This window comes from Talpa europaea (assembly GCF_964194135.1).
Source record: "Talpa europaea genome assembly, chromosome: 7".
Taxonomy (NCBI): domain Eukaryota; kingdom Metazoa; phylum Chordata; class Mammalia; order Eulipotyphla; family Talpidae; genus Talpa; species Talpa europaea.
This window is the reverse complement of record NC_140074.1, coordinates 63,103,906-63,131,364: the sequence shown is the minus strand read 5'-3', so window position 1 is coordinate 63,131,364 and position 27,459 is coordinate 63,103,906. Positions and strand designations below refer to the sequence as shown.

The 27,459-nt window shown below is 38.6% G+C and overlaps 1 protein-coding gene across 3 annotated transcripts in view; it reads right to left on the bottom strand.

Moving 5' to 3' along the window:
- Window positions 1–25,948, bottom strand: part of KIAA1958 — a gene marked incomplete at both ends in the record, with an annotated part of 63,649 nt that extends 37,701 nt beyond the window's left edge. For all 3 annotated transcript variants that reach the window (XM_084237644.1, XM_084237646.1, XM_084237645.1), the window contains one exon: window positions 24,778–25,948. In XM_084237644.1, coding sequence (XP_084093770.1) covers window positions 24,778–25,948 — 1,171 coding nt within the window. The remainder of the gene's footprint in view (window positions 1–24,777) is intronic.
- Between the last annotated feature and the right edge of the window lie 1,511 nt (window positions 25,949–27,459).

Genomic DNA, 27,459 nt, shown 5'->3' with positions numbered 1-27,459 from the left:
CCCTTATAGGTTTCTTGGTGATTTTTCAGGGGGAGGGGAGGGGGAGATCTACGTGATTATTTATCTATGAAGGGCAACAGTTTTACTAGGCTGAACCTCACTCTTGATCACTGTGCACCCATCTTCTGTCTGGCACACAGCATACCCTTTTGAGTCATAAATTCAAGTACCTCTTCACTGCCCTGTTATACCAGCAGACTGTTCCCCACAAAAAAGGCAAGCATGTATGTGTCTCTTTACTTCGACAAGGTCCCCAGGGGCTTTCAACCCAAGCGCCCCACACAGTTCTTTAACAGAGACTGTCAACTTTGCCACTCAGCACACCTCACCTTGGTAGAGAACAGGTCTCACACCTCTGAGATTCCCACCACACATCTGGTGGTGTCAGAGCCAAATCCTTGTGTGATCACTGCATTTAGCAGCCCTTCTTCATATACTGTGGTTCTAGCAGAATACCTCTAGTTATATTTAAGAAAATGTTTACTTCTGTTTCTCTTTCTAGTTTTGAAGTGATTTCAAAGAAAAGGCAGAATTCTGATGCAGTTCTTTGCAATTGATTGAGACTGCTATAACTTCTAGTCCCTAACCTTACGGGGCTGCTTAGTAGTGACTCCATAAATATTCATTAAACGCTTTCTGATCACAAGAAATCTACTCTATGAAGAAGGGTTACAATCTGAACATTCTGGCATTCATCAAAAACTCAGCACACTTCATTAAATCTTGTTTGAATATACGTGGTAAGAAATACAACTTGGATTCTAAATAGCTCTGTTGTTTATCTAATGCTGATGGTAACCAAAAAAAAAAAAAAAATTCAACACAAACAAAAGAAGAAATACGATAAAGATCACTTTCAATTTTCTGAAGAGAAGGCAGCACAATATTCAGCAAGCAAACTGAATGAGTCACTGTTATGAATGGAAAAAAAAAAAAAAGCCCAATCAGTAAGATGAGCAAAATGGCCTTATTATATTAAGGAAGTTGTGATTAACAGCAAAATTTCAAAACTGAATATGGACAAAATCCCAAAGGTCTAGAAAACTGGGTGGAAAAGACAAGGTGGTAGCCAAAAAAATACAAGTACAAATTATTTTTTTTCTATGTACATCAGGCATTTAACAATTAGGAATTAAGTTTTCAGATGGTGAATGAGAGGCATCAGTCACACTTCCTGCGGGTACCATGAACCTACACAACTCACAGCCTCATCAACACACGACGTACCCCACCTTTAAATGCAGCTGAGGCACTGTCCCCACGCACCTGCTTTTCTACTCAGTGCCTCCTCCCACTCATCCGTTTGCCCAAGGCTGAAACCTGACGTCCATTATGGATGTTTGCTCTCCCTTCCTTCTACAGCAAACCCATCTCAAGTCCTGCTGCGTGGTCTACAATTAATAGGTAACTTGTACTCAAGTACAATTAATGGATAACTAGAACATGTTAGGAATTAACAGAGAGTCTACAGGGATAAACATAATAGAGACAGTCTTTGTTTTTGTGGAATTTGCCAGAGGATGAGTGACAACAGCCAGTAACACAAGTAAGTGAATCTTAGATGACCTGGCCAGTGCTGTGCAGGACAACAGAGCACTGTGGAAGGAGTAAGTGACCCATTTAAGCATGGGTGCTCCAGGAAAGACTATAATTTGGACTCTTCATTGAGATCTGAAAGTGAGATGTCAGTCACACAGATTTTGGAAGGAGGAATGGTAGAGAGAAGAGCATGTGATGAGTTTCTACAATGGAAACCAAGCTTTGAGAAACTGAGAGTGTCAGTGTGCCTGGAGTGAAGTTACCAAGAGAGTGGGAGGAGAGGTTTGAGAGCCCATCACGGGAAGAAACTACACAGTAAGACTTGCACTGCTTTGCTATGATATAAACCTACCTATCTCTGCCACACTAAGAAAATCCTCAACGAACTCTGCCTTGTAAGAGTAGGGTTGAATTCACACATGCATGACCTGGTGTATAACATTCCCAGATAATGAAATAATCCATAATGTGAACTACTTAGATGGAGGCAGAAGGTCAGAGGGAAAAAGAGAATATCCAGATCAACCATTACTTTATCTTGCTCCACTCCTCTCCGCCCCCAAAGAAGGAAAGGTATTTGAGTTTGCAAAAACTGTGGGCTAGAGGTTTGAGCTAATCTAATCTGGATCTTAAAGGACCAGGAGTCACCAGGTAACAAATGGATCACAGTCTAATTGTCCTGCCATCTTTATTTCACTTCATCTCACACCTCTCTGTTAGGCTGTGACCTCTTGAGGAGAAAGGAACACTCAGAGATGGACTTAGTAAATTTTAAGTAGTTTTTCTATACTTATTATATAATCTCTCTACCCCATTAATGACATTACTTCCTGTGTATTTGTCACCTGTGAATACCAAGTACCCAGCATATGTTCCTGCACACCTGAGCTATCCAACCAATATATGGGATCAAATAAATAAAGGAAAAAGTTTAGAGAATCTTAAACTCACATTCTTCACATGTATTTTGAATGACTGAGTATCTCAAGCTCTGACCTGAGTATGACAAAAAAGGGAAAACTTTTGGACACACTTGGTTTTCAAATAGGCATTTTTTAAATGTTTTTCTTTTCCCCAGAACTTGAACTTATTCAGCATCATTTCACCCACACCCTAACCTGCTGGGCTGTTTTAGGGGTGGCTGGTGTTATTGCGTCATGAGTATAGTTTTAATTACAAGCAGAGAGGATGGATAAACTCTTTAGGTAGAAGATGTAAGTGGCCTGGTTCTCTGGTCAGCGGCACTCATTTCTTACCTGTACCGTCCACGAAAACCATAATGTTTACCACTGAAATTTATTCTAAGCCTCTCAGAAACAATAACACCTAGTACAGTGATGTGGGCCTTCAAAAAATGTAGCCAACAGATTAAAAGCTTTAGCCTACTGACTTCCAAGAGATCTGTGACCTGGAGTGGGGCCTTAGGAGGAGCCTCCAGGATCTTAATAGCTTACCTGGACCTTACTAGCTCAGAGATGCTTAGCAAGACCCTGCATGAAGTTTTTATGCAGACAGCTTTTCTGTACTTATTTACATAGTCTTCATGCCCCATTAATTCAATTATTTCCTCCCTTGTTAGGAGATGGCATGGAAAAACACATAATTAGTGTGGTATCTTGTATTCTCATTTAATTTAAGGAGATTTATGTTAGATTTAAATTCAGACCCATTTGCTTCTATTGCCATAGCACTCAATTTAACAAAAAATAAACAGAGCTATCACATCTCTTTTGCGATTTTATTAAAGCAATACATCTGAGCACTAAGAAACATTTCTTGGTGTTTAACTTCTCCTTTATTATTTTCATTTAAGAAGAGAGTATGTCTTTTCATTTAGTAGAGAAGAGAAATGATGTTCAAATTCTCTTTTTCAAACCAGTGAATGATAAGCCCGTGAACTTATTAAATAAGAATGTATTTTAAACTTGAAAAGTGAAAATGAAAGTAAAAGGATCTCTGGTGAGTTGATTTATATTTATGAAGTTGCAGCTAGAATTAATATTTAATCCACATTTGTGAGTACCCACTGTGCCCCCTAGCATTTTAAGAAGAACTGTGGGGTGTAGTCAAAGGCAAGTCCCTGATATTTATGTAGATTACATCATAGCTAGAAGAGATGACAAATGCATGTAAAACTAATTAAAAAGACCATACACTGCACTGTGTAATTAGGCACTGAGTTTGTGGCATGGGCTGCAGGTCCTATAGGAATTGAGAAAGTGGGGAAGGGTGGACTTGGGGGAGGAGTAGGAGAGAGGAAGGGAGGGAACGAAGGGAGGGAACGTGTGAGCACAAGCAAGCATGGTAGTTTGGGTGGGAGAATAACTGGAGCAGGGAATAAAGCTAGACTAGTGGGATGGCCATATGGAGGATCTTATACAGTAATTACATAAGCAAGGAGAGAAGAATGAATATGCTTACTGCAAAGAATCTTCAAATGCCAAACATTTGAAGAAAGTGATTTAAAATATATATATCCAAACACCACTTACCCACCTCTGACATTCTTTATTCCCCCTTTGCTGCTATTTTCTTCCATGCATCAATCACCATCTGACATACTACATATTTACTAGCTTACTTGTTTAGTGTTTGTTTCACCCCAAGGGGCTGTGCGCTCCGTAAGAGCCAGGACTTTGCTGCTTTATTTTCAGAGTCTGGAAAAACACTTGAGAAGTAGAAGTACTCAATAAACATTTGTTGATTGAGTAGACAGCAAAGCTGAAAGTTGCTGAAATTATTCTGTATGGGTAATTATACAGTCCACATTACATTAACCATACTGACTACATTTAGAAGGGAGTAAGAAACAAATGTCAGTGGCATAAAATTACTTTTGGGGCTCACAATAAGAATCTCATGGTCACTTTGTCCTTTGTTAAGGCCCGTGAGTCAGGCTCTGCAGGATTCTGTCATAATGGTATGAAATGGCGTATGAGACAAGCCGCTCTTGCTAGAGTTTGTTCCTTAAGACATAAGGATCAATCAGTCATCACATAAATTGCTACAAGACAATATCAATATCTTACTCTCAGGATAGGGGAAAAAATACACGTTAGCAAAAGTTCATATGAGAATATATCCATAAAATTAAGAAATAACTCCCCCTCCACCAACCCTAACCTCCACTTACAAAAATGATTATGCTGATATTACATGTTGCCTATTAAGTAGTTCTCTGTGCATGTATTCATTTGAAAGAAATTAAATTTTCTTGTGTTTTTTTTTTCTATGTTCAGGGAAAATAATCTTAGTATTTAAAAATATATATATACCCTGGTTGCTTATCTTAGGAAATAAGACAATTTCATTTGTCAAGGGTTTCAAAAATCATAATCACCAACATTCATCTTTCATTTCTGAAACAGCAAAAGCTCCTATCTCCAGCCATTTATTTAAAAAAGGTGAAGTGTATTTACTTTAAAAGTGGAAAACTAATTGAGTTAACCTGTATCTACCATAGGATGTATTAAAACATCAGTCTCTTCTTTCTCTTTTAAACACCCAATTCCTTGCACATTTTAATGCTTTCTCCTATAACTTTAAAATGCAGGTTATTTTCTAGGACTGTTAACAACACTAATTGAAGTCAGACTTGTATGCTATTATAGCTATCTGACCAGCAAATTATTTTTATGCTCAGTTAATCTTTTCCAGTAGTGGGAGTAAAACACATTTCTTACATACACATTCAAGGGCATTAAAATTTAGAACAATAGAACCAGTTAGTCCGGTATGATTTTTGATAGTATTTTTCATTGAAGCAGAAATCACTTAAATAAACATTAGTCATCTGCTCATTTCCTCTGGATGTATATTATGTGACTCTAGACTCCCTGGAGAATTTTCTCCTTAATAAAAATTTATAAATAAAATAGAGCACAAAAGATAACCGTATTTATTGAACAATAAAGTGCAGGCAAAAAAGCTCTTTCTAACCATGTTGTTTCTGTATATGAATTAAATTAGGTGAAGGAACTGTTTGTTGGAAAATGGGGTGAGACACTACTTGTGTAAAGGAGACCAAGCACAAATCTGGCAGATCGTCACAGCAACAAATTAATTTATGGTCGTCAGGGTACAAGAATTGGCACTTTTAGCAAGGTATAAGATGGTTCTAATACAGGAGCAATTCAATAGGAAATGCTTTCCAAACCAGAGCCTTATCTATTAAATCCCCTAGAAGGTCTAGAAAATGATTCTTCCTTCAGTTACAGCACTTGCCACATTACTGGGATGACAGATTTTCTGGTCTGAACGCTTTCATTTCTTAGGCAGAACAACTGCTAGTTAGCTAATTAAATAATTAAGTGATTGCAGCTTTAGCATAAAATGCTATAAAAAGTCACAATGAACTAACTAGTATTATAGTTCAACAAAATAATGAATGAGTTAAAGAATTATTTCCCTCTGAAACCCACGGGAATCAGACTTCTTTTGTAACTTCTCTGAAATGATTATGTTGAAAACTGTTTCCTGAGTAGCCAAAGATCTTTTTCAAGAATTTTAATCTTCCTTGATCCCTTTCAGGCACTTGAAATATATAGTACAGTAAATGGCAGATGGCTCCAACTTTGCCAATAAGAATTGCTGTATCAAAAAGATCAGGAACAACAAACATTGGAGAGGATGTGAAGACAAAGGAACCCTCATACACTGCTGGTAAGAATGTAGATTGGATCGGCTCCAATGGAAAACAATATGGAGGATTCTCGAAATAAAAATAGATCCATGATATAATCTGGCAACTATACCCTAGGTATCTACCCAAAGAATACAACAGCACTAACTCAAAGGAACTGAATACACGCCTATGTTCATTGCCACACTATTTACAGTAGCCAGGTTACGGAAACAATCTAAGTGCCCAATGACAGGTGAGTGGATTAAGAAGACTGGTATAAATACACAATGGAATACTACACAGCTATTTAAAAAAAAAATGAAATCTTGCCATTTGCAGCAATATGAATGGAACTGGCGGGGATTATGGCTAAGTGAAATAAATTGGAAGGAGAAAGACAAATACAAAATGATTTCACTCTTGTGGAATATAAAGAATAAAGCAAAGGAAGAGACAAAACTAAATCAAAACAAACCCTAGCAGTGAGAACCTACACCTCCAAACCACATACAGTGTTGTAAACCAAGGTCACCTTTAAAAAAAAATTAAGGGGGGAAAAAAATGCCTGGGTTCAAATCCTAGCTCTGTCACTTAATCATCCATGTGAATTTGTGTAAGATTTTCTTAACTTTTCTTCCGTTGTAAAATGGACATAATTGCATCTATCTCTTATGAGTTGTATGAGAACTGATAGGAAAGCGAACCACTTAAATCACACATCAATCATCCAGTTCAACTCTTCATAAACATATTGCTGCCTAGAAATGTATTCCAACCCACTAAACCAAAGTCTTCTTACTTGAACTGAGATCCTCCTCTGTGGCTGCTTTAATTTGTAGTAAATATTTGCTAATTCTCCCAACATAGATCCATAAAGGCCACCAACTTGAGGTATTTGTGCATAACTGAACATGTCTTGCCACCGAACGGCACATGTAAACAACTGGAGTTAATGTCTATGTATCTAAACTAGCTCCTTGGAGACCTTCCATTCCACATGATCTAGAATCTTCAGATTTAAACAAGCTTATTTATGTCAAGAAGAGATACTGTGTAACTATTAATTCAGTACAGTATTACACATGTATAACCATGGAATCCTCTCTAGGAATGCTGCTTTTTTTTAAATTAAATGAAGAAAGTGAGGGTTTCTCAATTGGTTTTCCCCTCTAACAAGGGATACAGCATCTAAGGTCTGACCTTGCAAGCCCTGAGAACAGCCCTACTACCTGGCCATGTTTGCTTAGAAGTCTTCACATAACAGAAGATGCAACATTTGTGATGATTAAGAAGACAGGAGAAGACAAAAAGGAGACCAGCTGACAGAGGTGAATAAATAAAAACTAGATGAAGCATCTCAAATCTCAAACTTAATTTCAAGTCACAGAAAAGAAATTAAACATTCCAAAGGCGAAAGAAGAGTAGAATAAGAGAATAAATATTGTACTATATTAATCACAATAAGGAGCATTTTCGACTTGGCCAAAATATATTCTTAAATCAACTTTCGAATATGGCTGCATTTTCAGGCTTAGCAGCATGAAATCCACATGACCGTAATTAATGTAATAAATCATGCTGTGGAATTTTCTATAGAATCTGACAGTACTCATTGATATACTGCTTATTAGAGACTGCAGAGATTTCACCCCCACTTTTTTTATTATACTGCCAGAGACACTGAATCAACAGTACCTTCTGATGTGTCTGAAATATCTGCTGCTGGTGTAATACATAAAAATATACAGTGAGTTGCTGACATCAGACTTTGCTATTCAAAGCATCATACACATCTTCCAAAAGGAACCTTTTTTTTTTTTTAAATTCTCGCCTTCCTTGACTCAAGGCAGCCACAGAAGATACATAGGTTCATTATACATGTGACATTTACATTTTCCATAGTTCCAATCATGAAACCACAGCTTTACGTGTGTGGTTCTCTTTTTAGTTTTTTTTCTGTGATGATTCCATTAATATACAGCACAGAATACTGATAAACAAGCATTGTCTCATCAACCTATTCATATTGCACTGTTTTCAACATCTCATTCTTAAGTAAAATTTTATTGCAGATTAAATCATTTGAAAAGTGAAAATTAGTCCTTTGTCAGTTGAGAAATTTAGTTTTGATAACATTTCACCTCAGTAAAATTTCACCTTTACATACTCTTAAGTTCGCTTTTACATAAATCACTATCTTCTACTTTAGAAAATTCAAGATTAAAAAACAGATAGTTGAAAAGGTAACCATTCATATCAGAAAAAGGTTATTTTGTGCATAGTTCCCTTAATAAAAATAGCTTTATCAATTTTATCATAAAATTAGTGTTTAATATAAAAAAACTTCCCCAAGAAGGGGAATAAAAAAGACATAAAATTAACAAAACTGCCTATAAATCCATCATCCAACTAGCTACTGGGTATATTTGGTGTATCTTTCTAATTTAAAATTTAATTAAAATTGTTACTCTTTAATCACCAAGAGTCTATTTTGTCTTTACTGTACATTTCAGTCTTCTTTTTGTTTTTTCTCTGAAAATAATGCTTTTTCTTATGTTCAAGATAAGAATTATCATTAATACAGTAATACCTGGACAAGTTACTATATCTGACGTATTCCTTTTTTTTTTTTTTAAAGATTCATTTATTTATTTATTTATACAAGCACTGGGTACAGTCAGAAGCGCGGGGGGGGGGGGGGTGAGAGAATTCACCAGAGCCAGAGCAGGGAGCAGAGCAGGCAGACTGACAAAGTACACTGCTCAGGGGAGCAGTGGGTGGCAGGAGAAGTCTGCGCACCATGTGGGACCCTCGCCCAGTGGCTGGGGATCGCCGGGGATCAACTGGCATTGCAGAGGCTGCGGGCAGCTTTGCAACCCAGCGCTCAGCCGCTGCGCCACCGGGTAGGCCCCCTGACGTATTCCTTTTGATCAACTGAATTGACATTATTTTAAGGCTTGAACAAGAATTTGCCATTGGATTTATTATACTATGTTGACACAGAAATTCCTTATGAGAATTAAGAATGCCCTAGGTCTACCCTACCCTCATTTAAACTGTTCTCCACAAAGCAGCCTGAGTGAGTTTTCTAAATTACAATTCTGTTCATGTCACTACCTGCTCAAAATCCTACCATGAATTCCTATTTCCATTAGGTGAAAGTTCAGTACTCAGTATTTCCAACAAAGTTTTGGTCTAGCTCACCAGGTCCATCCGAAACAAAGCTCACCTACTTTCTGCATTCCAGCCACGGGGCCTCTGTTCAAGTTTTCAGATGTGACTCTTCTCTCAAAGACTTTGCATAAGCTGATCCCTCTATCAGGAATATACTTCTGACCTCCATTTCTAAATCTTCATTCTGAGATCAGATGTCATTTTTTTTTAGGGAATCTGCTAATATCCACCCATTTTCTCTACTAATTTTCTTTTCTCTCCTATCACAGCATTTCTAAAAGTTTATAATTATCCCTTTGTGGGGCTGCTTAATTATTATCTATAACACGAGCTACCTAGGAGCAAGATTTGCTCCCCCCTGCCCCCACCCCCCGCCATGGATATCTCCATGATTTTAAGGAGTGACTAGCAGGCATTCACTGATATCTGCCTAATATGTGAACTTTACATTAGGAAAGCTACACAAAAACTATTACAAAAACATAAAACCAAGAGAAAACAGGAGAAATGACAAGTCATTTCTTTTTCCTTTCTAGAAATTTTAGCATTTACATACTTGCTTCAACATTCAACAAATACATCTGTTATTGCAACATGGGAGATGTTGTTTCAGGCATTTTGGTGTCTCAAGTGTTGGACACTTTGATTTTCATCCCCTCCATATGGATGGGACTAGAAGAGGAGAAATGAAAGTAGAAGTTCTGGCAATGAAGTTTTTTTTTTAAAAAAGATTTATTTATTTATGCATACAAGAACTGGGGTACAGGCCAGGGGTGTGGAGGGTGAGAGGATTCACCAGAGACAGAGTGGGGAGCAGAACAGGCAAAATGAGTGAAATACACTGCTCAGGGGAGTAGTGGGCAAGGCAGGAGAGGTCTGCTGTGCCATGTGGGTAGCTCCCTTGCCAGGGATTGAACTCGTGCTGCAGTGGCTGTGGATAGCTTCATGGGTTGTATCTTAACCCCTTGCGCCACCAGGGAGGCCCAGCAATGAAGTTTTTGGAGAAATAAAGAAAAATCAAGGGGCAGCTGGTCCCTGTCCTAAAATGGAACATCTAAGGGCTATAATGCTGGCCACTGAGTAAGGCCAGTGGTTAAGCACATGCATGTGGGAACCATTCTTCCTAGGCACAACTCCAGCTCTCCCACCTGCTTACTGTGTGACCTCCAGCAAGTGTAATCTTCCTTTACCTTTGCTTCTTCATCTGTAAAATGGAGTTAATTATAATCCTAACTTCATAGAGTTGTGAGGACTAAGTTACCTAGGTAGTGAGCTAATAAGCACTCTGTAAATATTGACTATCACTACAGCTATTTTGCACAACTGATGAATTTAAGAGATGAAATGCTACATGCCACAGTGAAGACAATAAAAACAAAGTTTGGATCAGAAATCATTTCTCCCTTTAAATGTACATTCAGTTTATAAGACTTCATGTCTTAATTAGCAAGGATCAAAATGTGAAGGCTTCTTTCACTAAAAATGAATAATAAAGTAAAAAGTACAGTGGAATTATTAGTCAATTTGAAACAAAAGAGTGTGGCAATAAAGCAGAGAAAACAGACAACACATAAAAATGAAAATGCATGAAACTCTAATAAATTATCTCCTTCTTTTCTGAATTAGGCTATTAATATTCATTAAATCCCATCCAAGAAGTAATAACCTAATGGATAGGAGGATGCTAATTTCCCTAAGTGGGTCAGTGGATAATAACAAAACATATTTTTGAAAAGTTCATTATAAAATAAAAATTAAAGTATTTTTCTATATGGATTAGCTGCTTCTTTACCCATTTATAAGTATAGACGAAACAGGAAAAAAAGCTTTAACAATGAAATGCCTGTTTTCCATCACATAGGATAATAATTTAACAACAATAATTATAACAGTATAAGGGTGTTAAAAGCTAGCACTTTCAACACAAATCTTAATATACTCTAGAGATTAAAAAATATGTAAAATATAATTTTAAGCATTATTTTAAGGAATATATGCTTATATTCATTGAATCAAATTCTCAAGTCAAATCCACAGAAATGAAACATTCCAGGATTATAAAATTCTTTGTTTTTCCTGCTGAATATAATTAAGAGTGAAAAATTAAGTAATACGTATTAAAAAAAAGTTCTCAGTGTAAGGACAGCAGCAAGATGACTGAAAAGATGTCCCTCGCTTATACCTGGCCCAACATCCTGGTATCCATCCATGGGCAAAGGTGCCTTTGTGGGTGTTTTGGAACCAGGTTGGAGACTGTAAAGCTCTAGCTGTGGTACAAGACCCAGGCAGGGTCCCTCTGTGGCAGCTGATTTGCTGGCCTGGTCCTCGATATACATCTGGAAATAGTGCCATGGTTTGGTTTGGTTTCTATCACCAGCAACAATCTGAGGGGACCCAGGAGGAATCATGCATGTCCAGACGTCGAGTGACAAGCCTACAGTCCTTGGTTCAGGCTGTGAGCCTGGAAACAGCCCACGGACTACCTTTGTAGTAGTAGCCCCTTTGGCTTGTGGCCTTAAGTGTCCCTGTAGATTGCCTACCGAACTCAGTGAGAACGCAGCTCCTGAAAGGGCACTTTACCTGGCTTCAGCCCACTCACAGTCACAGTCCTGAGGGCGCAGGATCCCCGTGGGAGACACCATTTGCTATTTCAAATACATAGATACCAACACAAGGCTATAAGGATCATCGAGAATCAAATAGGACACTACCACAAATCAACCATGAAGTTCCACTAACTGACACAAAAGAAATGAAGATCTACAATATATCAGACAAAGGATTTAAAGTAATCATCTTAAAAACTCAATGAAAAACAGGCCCAAGATGTCGGAATATGGAGAATCAGTGCTTATGCCTTCCGTGATCACGACAAAGCTATACCTAAAAATGGACTAAGACCTGCATGCATATGAATCAAGATCAATGACTTTTCAATTCCTGGAGTTCTAGCGGTTTGAGTCCAATCAAAATGTACTGAAAGAGAACTACATTTGAAGTTTACAATGATTACTAGTTTCCTGCATTTGGAGACATTTTGTGTGTCTGGAAGTCTCAATTGTATGCAGGTTAACTTTAAATATTTTTACTTCATTAGTATAATAGGAAATTGCCCCAATTTAAAAGAAATTAAAATCAATTTAGGAAGAACTTGTTGTGTGATATTAAGACAAATGGTATTTAAAAAAATGATGTGCGGGCCTCCCCAGTGGCGCAGTGGGTTGAGCGGCGCTGTGAAGCTGTCTGCAGAGCGGGTTTGATCCCAGCAGGCCAGCGAGGATCCCACATGGCGAGGCAGACCTCTCCTGTCTCGCCTGCTGCTCCCCTCAGCAGTGTATTTCGGTCGGTCTGCCTGTTCTGTTCCCCGCTCTCTCTCTGGTGCATCCTCTCACCCTCCCGCACATGTGGCCTGTACCCCAGTTCTTGTATAAAAATAAATAAATCTTTAAAAATAAATAAATAAAAATAAAAAATGTGCAAGCAATGGAGAAAACACTGAAAAAACTGTTAACTTTTCTGAAAATTATACATTTGTACAATCAAAGCAACTTGATTTTATACTTCTATCTTTCAGAAAACTAGTAGATAATTGTATTTTAATTCTTAAGATAGGTCACTATCTGCAAAACTAAGTAATATTACAATTTTAATATAACCAGGCTCATGTTATTTAATTTTGAGTAGAAAGTGTTTCAAATAAATTATGATGTAGGATAGTTTGCCTGCAGCCTCTGAACTTTCATTTCCAGCTAAGAAAGACTCACCTTTCATTTATCACAATGGTTTAATTATTAATTTAACCACTTTCATCCATCTATCATCCTAGACACAGGCTTAATAAATGTGTTATCTAAAGGCAACCAGTTTAGTCTTACAGTCATTCACAGTAGAACTGCATCTTGGTTCAGAAGTATTTAAAATATATGTATACATGTATTTTATTTTTTTCAGTTGGGGATGTTTTGTGAGGGTAAGTAGTGAGCTACCTCTTTCCCACTACTGAGTATAGGCAGCATCAGAACAGGAACCATGCTCTGCTATGTGCTATATACATGGACCCCAACCTGAACTGAGCACTCTGCAGTCTTCCAATGGATGTATGCTGAATGTACTTTCTATTCCTGAAACACCCACCTCTCTCTCCTCTCCAATGCCTGTATTGCTCCATCATGTGAGCAATTACTGCCATCTCTCATCTGGACTACAGTCACCTTATGAAATGGCTCTTGCCACATGTACAGCCATTCACAGGAGGCTCCAGTCAGCCTTTTCAGCAGCATCTACTTTCAAGCCACACTCAAATCCTTACTTCCCTAAATAGTCTGTTTGTGTTCATGTGCTAATGTCTTTGCTCATGTTGTTCTGTCTGAAATACTTTCTCCTATGTTTTGTAAGGGTTAGTTGACTGCCCTTCACATATGTTCTACTCCATTTCATCTACTCTTCCTATTCACGTAAACTGGAGCTGCTGGCTTCCCTGTCTCCTTTGCTAAACAAGGAAATCCCTGAGAGAGGGATTTTGACATTCATCTTTGTATTTCACCAGCCCTGACATAATCGTGATCCTGAAAAAAAGTCTGATAAAGTAAGTGCTAGTTATTTTCTCAGACGCTTAGTAGAAAAAGATTAAGATGGTATCTCTCTGCCCTTCTGTTAAACCCTGTGTCCTTTTAAAAACAATTCTCATAATGCAAAAGGCTCACATGCATGTCTATGTTCACTGCAGTACCATTTACAATAACCACATCAGGGAAACAACCTAAGTGACCAACAACAGGTAAGTGGGTAAAGAAAATGTGTAAATACACATACTACTCAGCTATTACATAAGGGTGAAATTTTACCATTTGTAGCAACATGGATAGATCTAAAGGGGATTATACTCAGCAAAATAAGCCATAAGGAGAAAGAAAATTACTGGATTATTTCACTTATATGTGAAATACAGAAGCAGAAGGAAAGTCAAAATTAAACCAAAACAAACCCTAGAAATATGATTACAGAGTTGAGGCTCATAAGGGGTGGGGAGGGGATGGGGAACAAAGAGATGACACAGCCAGTGGATTATGGTGGAGGCCTTGGTGGTGGGTGTGAATATATATTCCTAAAGACGTGTGAATCCATTCCCCCCAATCACACAGCAGTGTAAACTAATGTCACCTCAGAAACAAAAAAGATCTCTTTATGACTAGAAGCCAAAACCATGGATGAGTGATAGGCATGACATGAAGATAAAAAATGGGGGAGGAGAAGCAATCAGCAATTGGGGCTACTCCTGCACCAAGCCAAGCAGAGGCAGGGGCCACGGCACACAGCAGGGAATCCGACCCTCTCTGCAAACCAATAGGAGTCCAGGTCTCTTCCCACTGTACCTCCAAGCAAATCATCCTGTTTCTTTGTGCATTTCCCACCAGTAAATAAAGGGCACAACTCCTTTCTTCATGGAACCCAGGCCGTGTTGATCTGTAAAGAAAAGTGCTATGCAGATAACAGAGGACATTTGTCTCTGTGTTTTTTAATTTATTCCTGCAGAAGAACTTTAAAAAGTTTCCCATAATAGCATTCCATCATAATCTCACAGAAGACATAGTGTTGAGATTAATGTTTGAATTTAAAGTAAAATTTTAAATTCTCAAATCCTTTGTCCATAAAGAAGCACACTGGAAGATATTGTTAATTAAGTTTGTTTTCTTACCCCACAAGCCCTCTATATTGAAGAATAACAGTAATAATACTGTAATAATTATTATTACAGTAATAATTACAGTAATAATACCATATACCCACATTTCATAAATACAATGCAATTTTATGCCTCATGATTGATATTGAAAATGTAATCACATTTAAAACATACAGTGTAAGTATTCAGAATAGTACTAGAGTATGCTTGCTATGATTAGAAGGCTTTGAATGGATTAATTTAATCCTAATATCAACCCTGTAAGATCTACTATTACCTTTATTTTATGGATGAAAGAGATAAGCTACAGAGAGGTGAAGGAACTTGCCAGTCACCCAGACAACGAGCTGCAGAGCTGGGATTCGAACCCAGGTGTGTGTCCAAATTTCTACCATTAAGCACCATGCTTATGTACATTCCTGCCAGGTGGGTTTAATAAATACTAATATTTTATCATATTTATTATACATTTTTAAAAAGGAAAACATTACAGATACTGTTCAAGTTTGCTGTACACCTATTCCCACCCCTCTTCTTCTCCAAAGGTAATTACCATGTATTTGGTATGTCCTCTTTCCAATCCATGCTTCCTAATTAATTATTGTGTGTGTGTGTGTGTAAGATAAACTACATAGTATTTTTTTTTTTAAAAAGGTATGGTACTCTAAATATTATTCTGCAACTTTGTTTTTAAGATTTAACTACATTAATAAATGCAGATCTAGCTGATATATATATTCCTTTGAAAAATATAGCACAATTTATTTCTCTATTGATCAAATTTGAAGTTGTTAACTGATTCTTTTCCTTGTTATCACAAAGTCACTACACACGCATGCACATGCATGCACACACACACACTCACAAATACCCCTGTACATCTTATATATATATATATCTTATATCTTATCTTATATATCTTATATCTTATATATATCTTATATCTTATATATATAAGTTTCTCTAGGGAAGATACCTAGAAATTAATTTCTAGTTGTATGATGCATACATATTTAACTTTATTAGACATTGTAAATTGTTTTCCAAATTGGTTGTGCCAATTTATATTCCGACCAGCATGTCTTCACTTTCCCATATAACACTTGTGATAATTAAAATTAATAATTTTTGCCTTTCTGATGGTATCTCATTGTTGTTCTAATTTGCATTCCCCTGATTACCAGTGAGTTGCAGCATTTTTCATAAGTTTATTAACTGTATGTGTTTCCTCTTATTAGAAGCACCTCTTTATTTCCTATGCTCATTTCCCTACTGGATGATTTGACCATTTTTCCTACTCATCTATGGCAGTTTTCTATATGTGAGTATTCTGAGTTATGTGCATTAAAATCATCGCATGGTGTTTTTTTTTTTAACTTTGTTTATGAAATCCTTTGTCTCAGCTAACATTTTTATTTTAAGGTTGTCAGCATCTTCCTATTTTTTTGTTTGTGTCACAAAAAGAAAAAACAAAACCCCTCTTTAGAAACCAAGGCCATATTGCAAGATTTCCTTCAAGCAGTTTTAAGTTTTATATTTCCACATTTAGATTTTTATAGGAGACTTCTTTTCATGCCTGATATGAGGTAAGGATCTAATTTTATTTAGTTCCACACGGTTGACCAACCGCTCAATGCCATTCACTCCATCCTTCCCCCACTGACCTGGGACACCCGCTCCTCCTTTCACACAGATCCCCGTAGACGCGTGGGCGCGTTGCTGGGCTTCTATCCTGCCCCATCTATTTTATTCTATTCGTCTATCTTTGTGTCAGGCCATTCCATTTTTAACTCCTACATTTTTGCATATAACTTATGTATTACATGTTATAGAAGTTATAACAAGTTTTCATCATTGCCTGGTAAAACGGTCATTACATAAAAGCTCAATACTTTGAAAAGACATGACAATATAATCAATTAATTTTTTCAAAAGAATATATGTTGTCACATATCCCCTCCCTACATTTTCCCCCCAGTAGAGAAAACAAGGCGAAAAATTACTAATCTAAAACCAAGGCTTTTTCTTTCTAAGACCTGCACACAGGAAGGGAGTGCCCACAGTAGGGGCTGGAGACCCCAACCCTAGCATCTTAAACTTGTCATAGTAACAGGTTTTATTTCCACTCTCCATGGTAAAAATAAGATACCCACCTAAGATGCACCCTTTGGTCAGCTGGGGAGTGGGTACTTGGTGTTGCTGAGGTCAGGGAGAGACACCCCAAGACACTCAAGTGGAGAAACAGTAAGACCTTATGATACTGTGCAAGCAAATTACCTGCAGAACATGTTAAAATGCAGATTCTGATTCTGAGTATGGGCGTTTCTACTAAGCTCCCAGATGATACTGATGCTAGTTGCCCATGGCCCATCTCAGTAGATGAACTACATAAAATTTACTTCCCTCCTGAAGAGTATTGAGTACAATCTAATAATGACAATGATAATGAAATTAAAATATTAATATGGTAGAAAACTATTATTTCTTTTTTTTTTTAATAGAGGCATGTTATTTATTTATTTATTTGTTTGTTTGTTTGTTTGTTTATACATGCACTGGGTACAGTCAGAAGCGCGGGAGGGTGAGAGAATTCACCAGAGCCAGAGCGGGGTGCAGAGCAGGCAGACTGATGTAATACACTGCTGAGGGGAGCAGCGGGCGGCAGGAGAGGTCTGCGCGCCATGTGGGACCCTCCTCCGGTGGCTGGGGAGCAGCCGGGGATCGAACCGGCACCGCAGAGATCGCGGGCAGCTTCGCAACCCAGCGCTCAACCGCTGCGCCACCGGGGAGGCCCGAAAACTATTATTTCTTAAGTGTTTATTATATTTCAGGTACTGTCTTTAGTTATATTTTTGCATTTGATCCTAAAACAATCCTGCAAGATAGGCGCTACTGTCATGACTTTACAAAAGAGGAAAACGAATCTCAGACCAATAAACCAATTTAGCTAAAGTCACAAAGCCCACAGTAGGGAGGACTGTTAATCAACCTAAGCCTGTCTGATTCCAAATGCTGGAATTCCAAACAGCTCCACTATTTCAGTGCCCAGTATGCCTGCCATTCAACTCTCAGATAAGCACCACTTTATGATAAGGAGGGAAAATGATGGCATAAACTGAGCCAGAATTTTTACTTTGCCTCTCTTATCTTTCAGAATTTATGTCTCAGGTCTTCCTACAGGAAGGTACAGGAAAGGGTGTAGTTACGAAAATAAATCTAAACACATGGCACAGCAAACCTCTCCAGTCTCATCTGCTGCTCCCCTCAGCAGTGTATTTCAGTAGATTCGTCTGTTCTGTTCCCCAATCTGTCTCTGGTGAATCCTCTCACCCCCTACTCCCACACCTCTGGCCTACACCCCAGTTCTTATATGCATAAATAAAATTTTTTAAAAGAAATCTAGTTTTGTTCCATTTTATAAGAAGAGGCATATAAAATATATACACACACACATATGTATGCAGCTATACATATTACACAAAACCACACATTTACACAGTTATTAGGGATAGTCCTGATATCATAACATTGTTTTATATTCTATCTTTGGATGACATATAGAAATAACTCTTCTATCTGCCCACCTTAAAGAAATTAACTGCTAAAAAAATAGAAACAAAAAAACACCCACACAGATAATAGTAGGTATCTCTGGTTTGCTGCCCTTCTTAAAAACAGAACCCAGGATGTCCATGGAAGAACACCCCAGCCACCCACACTCTCAGCTGTGAGATCTGGGTCAGAGTGCTCACAAAACCTTTCCAGCGTGGGGCCTGGTGCTCCAATGACTGATTCAGAGGCCAGTGGGGATGCTGTGACACAGGCTCTAGGTCTGGCTAGACAAGAAACCCAGCAGCACTCGGCAACCACCGTGGGGACCATGAGGGACGATTATATCCAGGTGAAGCAAATAGAGGAAGGTAAGGTGAGAAGCAAAATGACAGAAACTAGGTATAGTTGGAATCCCAGGTTTTTAAAAGCTCATTTGAACATATGTTGTTGGACGACAAAGCAATTAATTCTCTCCTTTAACTCAGGTTTTCTGTTTCTAACCATTGTTTATGTGTGTCAAAACAGACCAAATAAGGGCCTCCCCGGTGGCGCAGCAGTTGAGCGCTGGGTTACGAAGCTGCCCGCAGCCTCTACAGTGCCGGTTCGATCCCTGGCCATGGGTGAGGGCCCCACATGGCGCACAGACATCTCCTGCCGCCTGCTGCTCCCCTCAGCAGTGTATTTCATCAGTCAGTTTGTCTGTTCTGCTCTCTGCTCTGGCTCTGATGAATTCTCTCACCCTCCCGCGCTTCTGACTGTACCCAGTGCTTGTATAAATAAATAAACAAACAAACAAATAAATAAATCTTTAAAAAAAAAAAACAGACCAAATAACTGGAAATAATATAAACTTAATTTTTAAAAGCTCAATGAACTCAATTTCACATGCCTATTTTTCCCAAAAGTATTCTATTAAACATTTTGGACTATACTCCTCTTTTTCACTGATTGTATTTGGTTTTATACAAAATATAAACATGAAAATATGGAAGCAAAAAGAAAAAGAGATCAATAAAAAAAGCTAAAAATCTAGAAATATATCTGATTATAAACAGAAATTTGGTAATAGATTTCAGTGGAGAATGGAACTTATTCTTTAATGATATGGAAATATGTGAGGTCACACATTAAGGTATCTTCTAATTGTAGAGTTAAATGTAAAAAAGAAAGAGGAGAGAAGGGGAGGAGAGGAAAAGCAAATCATAAAAGAACCAGAGAAAAATATAGGAATGTGTCAGATTCAAGGTATAGAAAGGACTTCCTAGGCAAAATACTGAAGACAGAAAAGATGAGAGCTAGCTAGGCAGCAGTTAGAGGATGAAAGAAGTCTCCATAAAGAGTAAGAAAAATCTGTATTTCAAAAAATGCCATCAACAAAATGAAAGGTTAATGGAAATATGGGAAATATATTTTCAGTGTACATGGTAGATTATGATATTCCTAATATATAAAGAACATACATGAATTTATCATAAGATAAAGACCATAGTTTCAAAAGAAAAAAATATTATAAATCTAGTAAGCAAAAGCTGATTGTCTGCTACCATAAAACATGCAGGAAAACAGATCCTTGGGCAAAATCATAAAGGAAGCTGTGTAAGAGTACTTAAGAAAGATATTCAGGGGCCTCCCCGGTGGCGCAGCGGTTGAGCGCTGGGTTGCGAAACTGCGCGCGGCCTCTGCGGTGCCGGTTCGATCCCCGGCTGCTCCCCGGCCACCGGAGGAGGGTCCCACATGGCGCGCAGACCTCTCCTGCCGCCCGCTGCTCCCCTCAGCAGTGTACTTCGGTCCTTCTGCCTGCTCTGCTCCCTGCTCTGGCTCTGGTGAATTCTCTCACCCTCCCGCGCTTCTGACTGTACCCAGTGCATCTATAAATAAAATAAATCTTTAAAAAAAAAAAAAAAAAAAAGAAAGATATTCATAAAACCCAACTCATGATGCAATAGAGATCTAAATTTATGACAATGCCCCAAATTTACATAAAAACCTCAAAAATTAATGGAATCTAATTCATTGGAAGATAGTCAATAAGTCCTCTTTACTCCTTACTTTTAGAGCTAAGATTTGATTTTTCTAGTATGAAAGGGCTGACATGAAAATTAATAATTTTATCCATACCTTGACATTTTATAGCTTTGTGAGTTTTGTGCTGAACAGAAATAGGGTGATTGTCCATCAGGAAAATAAAATGGCATCAGTCAAACTAAACAAAATGAAACAATTTCTCTTTGTTTCTGGCTAACTCAACAGTCATTTATCAAATTATTTATTTTAAAAATATTATTCAAAGATATACAGTATTTCTACAGATTTGATTTTTAAAAAAAAAAAAACTATGGTTATATTAACATCCATTTAAAAACCATCTGACTTTGCTTTCAGCTAGTTCTTTCAAAACCTTTCTTTGCTTAGTCCCAAGTATGATTTACATATTAACTATGCAAGCAAGGTCCATCTGGTACATATTTATTCTCATAAAGCTAAACTGTAAATTTTTAAAATATATATGTTTAAAAGGAACAGACAAAAGGAAATAAAAACAAACCCATGAAATCTGATTGCAGAATTGAGGTAACCAGATGGGGATGGGAGGGTATAGGAAACAAAGGATGTAGGGGGCCGGTTCTATGGACTGTGGTGGAGGATCATGGGTACTTTGGTGGTGGGGGTAGTGTGGTAACACACATCTGAAGAGGTGTGAACCGATACCCCTAAATCATATACAGTGTTGTAAACCAATACCACCTCAATAAAAAATGATAATTAAAAAAATGTTTAAAATGAAGATTTTCTACTATAAGCAAATATACAAAAACCAGTAAGATTAATAAAATATTAAAGCATGGCATGAGTTTGTGCTCCAAGAACAAAGGTAAATTATAAGTTAACGCATATCTCTCTTCCAAATGTCAGATTTTCATTTGCTCCATTAGATGTTTTCAGTCCAAACAGTGTTTCTCTAAAGTTAATACTATCCTAGCAATATAATATCTTTCCACAGAACAATGGATCAAAATATTAGGATCATTCCTTAGGAAATTCCTATTACCAGTTTTTCATGTTATTTTTCTTAAAAGTTCAACTCCAAGCCAAACCAATCCTCCTTATGAAAGTAAAGTCAAATTACAGTTTATGACGATGTAGGTTATCCTTTGGCCATGCCTGCTTTTTATAGTTAGCATAAGAAGTGCAAATTCACTGAGAGAAGGAAAAAATCTAAGATAATGTGTTATATATAAACAATAGACTCAAACAATGTTTTTCAAATAGGCTGAATTCCCCACCCCCCACCAAGTAATCATATAGTAAGATTTTCATATTTCATTTAGCCTCAACGTCTCGTTTATTATCCACCAGGCATCTTGCTCTTGCAGGGGTGAGTTAGTGGGGGGAGGGAGTGGGCAACACAAGTAACAGTCGTACTAAACTGTTTTATTATATTGGACCACTTTGCAAAATACACTTCTGAATTCTACCCCCAAATTTTAATTGTTAAAATTAACAGGAGGATCCTATGTTATACAAAAAGAGGGGGGAGGGGATGGACAAGTAAATAAACCAGATTCACACCTATTTAAGTAAAAAGACACAATTTACATCCTATACATGTATCGCTGGCCAGATTTCTTAGTACGAAGACTTTCACTAGCCTAATAAAGGTAGCACAGTGTCTAACAATATGAAGGTTAGCCAATGACCACACTGTGACGAATTGATTAAATTAAAACAGAAAAAGGTAGGAAAAGAGACAATCCACAAAATGAGAAAATATTTGCAAACCATTTAGCTAATAAGAGACTTACATAACCAAATATGCAAATTCCTACAACTTAGAAGTAAAAAGACAATCTAATTGGAAAGTGGGCAAAGGATTTTAATAGCCCTTTCTCAAAAGAAGATAGATGAATATCCAATGGAACTCATGAAGAAAGTTCATGAGCAAAATCACAATGAAATACTACTTTGGATACTTAATAAGATAGGTGTAATTTTTTTTTAGTGGAAAATAAAAAGTACTGATAAGCATGAGGAGAAAAGAGAAGTTTTTACATTGCTAGTGAGATTGTAAAATGATGGAGCTGCTTTGGAAAACAGTTGGACAACTCCTCAAAAAGTTAAACATAGTTACATGTTGCCCATGCAAACTGAAAATGTACTTCCATGCAAAACTTGTACCCAATGCTATTAGCAGCATTATTCATAATAGCCAAAAAAATGGAAACAATTTTGGGCCTCCCCGGTGGCAGAGCAGTTGAGCGCTGGGTTGCGAAGCTGCCTGCAGCCTCTGCAGCACTGGTTCGATCCCTGGCCACCTGGCGAGGGTCCCACATGGCGAGGGTCCCACATGGCGAGGGTCCCACATGGCGAGGGTCCCACATGGCGTGCAGACCTCTCCGACCTCTCCTGCCACCCGCTCTCCTCTCGGCAGTGTACTTCGTCAGTCTGCCTGCTCTGCTCTCCACTTGTCAGTCTGCCTACTCTGCTCTCCACTCTGACTCTGGTCAGAATTCTCTCACCCTCCCGCGCTTCTGACTGTACCCAGTGCTTGTATAAATAAATAAATAAATATTTTAAAAAAAGGAAACAATTTAAATGTCCATCAACTAATGAAAGGAAAGACAAAACAAAACATGGTACATTCCTTCAATGAAATATTAAACTCGGAAATAAAAAAGAAAGAATGGCTGACACATGCTACAATAGCAAAATCTAAGCCAAGAAGGCAGCCACAAAAGGCCGCATATTAGAATTCCTTTTAAATGATGCAGAAAATGCAAATCCATAGAAACAGAAAGCAGACAGGGTGGTTGACAGAGATGGGAACGGGGAAGAGTGTTTGTTAATGTGTATGGCGTTTTCTTCTGGGATAATAAAAATGTTTTGAAATTAGACAGTGGTGATGATTGCACAACTCTGCATATACCAAAAATCGCTGACTATATACTTTAAAAGAGTGAATTTTATGGTATAGGAATTAAATCTCAAGAAAGCTCCTAATAAAAAGAAAAATGAATACACTATAAAGCATAATAATGAATCAGGATATGAATATCTTCATTGTATATTTCATTAATAATACCATGACTGTGTTAGGAAAATCATGAATCAAAGGTTCCCTTTGGGGATCTTAAGGTTGTCACTAACACTGAGAGAGCATATTTGTAAAACAATTTAATTTTAGGAAGTTACAGAGTAAAGCACAGTTACCTCAGAAAGCTTTTCCCAAAATACACGCAATTCTTTTTTTTTTTTTTTTTTTTTGTGGGACCCTTGCCGGGGGCCAGGGAACGAATTAGCCAGGGAATGAACCACTGCGCCACCAGGGGAGGCCCATACACGCAATTCTTAAGAGGGACTAAAGTGAAACCAAAATGAGCCACAAATTCCATCTCTCTATACAGTCTGTCTGTCTGTTCCTCCTTGTTCATGGTTCTACTTTTGGCTATCAGATTTGAATCATGAACCCAAAAGCATGGAGCCTGAAACCCCTGTTATGTAATAATAGTTCAGACTAAATACTGAATGTCAAAATTACAGAACATTAGAATAATAGAATTACAGAGAGGGGCCTCATATAACCATTTCCTTCTCCTGTTAATCCATTCCAGTTAGGCTCATGTGTTCCAGAAATGCAAGATGTCTGACAATTGGAGGTTTTGAGAGAAAAGATCAAATACTTCTTTTAGACATGTTCATTCCTTTCTTTTAAAAAAGAAAATTTTGTTTTAAATAACCACACCAACTGAAATGAAGAGAAATGCCAAGTTTGTCCAGACAAATAAATAATAGAAAAACATTAGGTCTAGTGTCATTAAATGCCTAGCCAACATCATTTTAACTTCAAACAGCAACCAAATACATTGATACTAATAGAACATAAAAACCCTTTCAAAAATAATTTTACCACATAAAACTTCAGCAGAAGAGCAGATACAAACCCTAACCTAGCCATGCAGTTTCAACAGCACAATCCTACAACTTGTCCTCTCAGCCCCGAGATAAAGCAACTGGATGGATGGCCTTCATTCAGATGGATCTCCTTTACTGTATCACCTGGAGGTAATACATGTCATTATTTTGATTTTTCTGAGAGTAATAAAGGCCTGAATTCTAGCAAACCGAGTCATCGGTTTACAAGTGCTGACGGCGCAGAATTCTTTGCTGTATGAGGATGAGGGACCTGCTGTCACCTCGTGTGCCATACCTGGTATGCACTGTGCCGTGGCCTCGGTGGTTATGGTTGGAGCGACGGGGGGCTGCTGCTGACTGGAGCTCACTTCTGGCTCTGTGTTAACTGAGGGAGAAAGGGCTACCTCACAGGAGGAGACCTGGCTGGGCAAATGGGGCAGGAACTCTTCGGAGGCAACTTGCTCATCCTGTCCAGGCAGCTGCAGGGCAGACAAAGGGATGCTGATCTGTTTGTTGGGATGGGATGTGCTCACAGGCATCTGCATGGCCATCTGCTGGCTGGTACCATGGGCACCAGGAGGTCCTCTGTTTGGTGAAGCCAGAGATACCCTGGCAGTCTTTTGAACAATTGGTCTGGACATTACAGAGGGGGATGCAGACACACCATGTGGGTCAAGCTCTGTGCCAATGGCAGATGTTACGTGGGGAATCAGCTTGGCAGACCCCACACAAGAAGGACCAGCATGAGTTTGAGGCTTGGGTTTGGCCATCTGCGTCAATGACAGGGCTGGTCCATCCACCCCACCCGTCAGCTCTGCATTTGCCACAATATAATAATCTTCAGGGATCTCCTGTTTGATTTTCTTAATAATGACATCATTGCTGCATTCATCTACCATCTGACTCTGGGAGCTTGAGTGGAGAGAAGATGGGACTAAACCAGGCCTTTTTCGAGTGATGCTTTGAGGTCTTTGGGTTTGGGGTTCAAAGTCACTATCTTCATCTGTAACTGAAGACTCACAGACCATGTCAAACAGGGTGTTTTCATCTTCATATTCTTCAACAGCTTCATCCAGTTCAGAGGGCTCGCTGCAGTAAGAGAAGTCACAAGAGTCTCGGGTCCGATTGCAGTCTAATTTGGTCTTCACTGGGCGCCCCGGGTACCTTTCAACAGGGCTGGTTTGTGTCTCAGAGGGTACTCCAATTATACTGGGACTATCAGAATTAAAACTTCTGTTATCCTGGAAACACACCCTTTCTTGGGACCCAGCTCTGCAAGTAGCTGTCAGTGGCCAGTGGTAAGCGTGGCCGGCACTACAGCCCCACATTGCCGTCAGGTTCCCATGGGAACCTTCGGAAAGCAAATGTTTCAGGTTTGGGATGAGGCTGCAAATAGTCCCATGGCTGTGGGCCCAGCTGACCAACTTGGACAGATTCTCAGATGAGGTATGAAGGCAATCCTCCATGTTATAGGATCAGCAGTGTCTTTCCTAAAGGGAAATAATCAAAATAAGAATCCATTATTACCCAAAATATTCCCATCGCTCAATTACTTCAATTTCCTTGAACTATGTTCACATGGCATAAAAAAGAAAAGCCCCTCAAAGCCATGTCTAGTTAATATCACTGGATATGGGAAGGGACAGGAAGAGAATACAGGAAAGTGAAAAGAGAGATTTGAGAAAAATTTTGTTAGGTTACTTTTCTAGTAATGTTTGCATAAAAAAAAAGAGGGAAAGAAAAAAATAGTTAGGCAACAAAAAAGAGATGAGTCTTTTCATGGTGCAGTTAACTTCCAGCATCAACAAGAGAGGGATTTAGTCAGTCCCTTAATAATAGAAAGTGTGGATTATATACATCAACCAAGAGGACGCACTTCCAACTTCACCCTCAGCCACTAGAAACTTCAGTGATAGAGGCAGAGCCAACAAAGGCTGGATCCATTCTAGGACGGATGTCAACTCTTTGCAGGCACCAGAAAGTAGCAAGCTGGGTATCCTAGGAGAGAATAAGGGACTACTTTTGGGACAGGGGAGAAGGGATGTGTAGAAAAGTCTTTAGCACAGAAGGGAGAACAGGAAGAAGAGACCCCTAGACAGTTCCTATCAGAAGTCAAAAGCAGAGGCAGGCTGAGAACCAGAAGTAAGGCTGAGTTGGCCAGTGCCAGAACCTAGCCAATCTCAAAAGCAGGCTTCCCACCTCCTTGCTGTTTGTAAGCCCTGAAATACTGCCTTTCATTTCGTAGAGATTAGATGTATCTGGTCTATTCTACCATCTGAGGTCCCTGTACAAATACAACCAATTACCAAACAGAAGTAAACCATTCTTTAATGGGCAAGAAGAATAAATCGTGACGGGTCCCTGAGTGGGTAAGGGTGAGCACAACCCTGATAGGCAAGTAAATGAAATGGGCGTGCGTGGTGCACACAGGCATTTAAAAAAAAAAGGTCAAATAAAGCTTTGCCAAAAAGAGCTTCTGCAAAGACCTGGAGAAACTGGGATTGTTGTGTGTGATTGAGTCTGCTCCCATTATGAATACTGGTGGGTGGCACCTGGCAGAGATGGGCCCTGCGCTAAAGTGCCAAGATCTCACTGCAGCACCAGCTGGCCATGCAGAAGGACACACCTGAGTCTCCATCCCTTGGCTGCCTCTATGGAGCCCCCTCTGCAGAGGTAGATAGATTCAAATGCTTTTACATGTCATGTGGCCATGACCACAGCCAACCTCCCAAACCTCGTTTCCTATACTCACATACATTCCTTGTGGTCTCTTCTCTGAACAGTGTCTCATCCCTGAGACTCTGGGCCACTGAGAGCTCATTCTTTGGTTCAATATGGAAAACCCTACAAGACTGAACTTGGGACCAACTCCTGCTGAAGTCTTTCAGAGTCTCTGGAAGACTTTCTTGGCTACAGAGATTTATTTATATTCTCTTCACCTATATCTCCATCATCTCTTGAGGATCTTTGTCTTTGT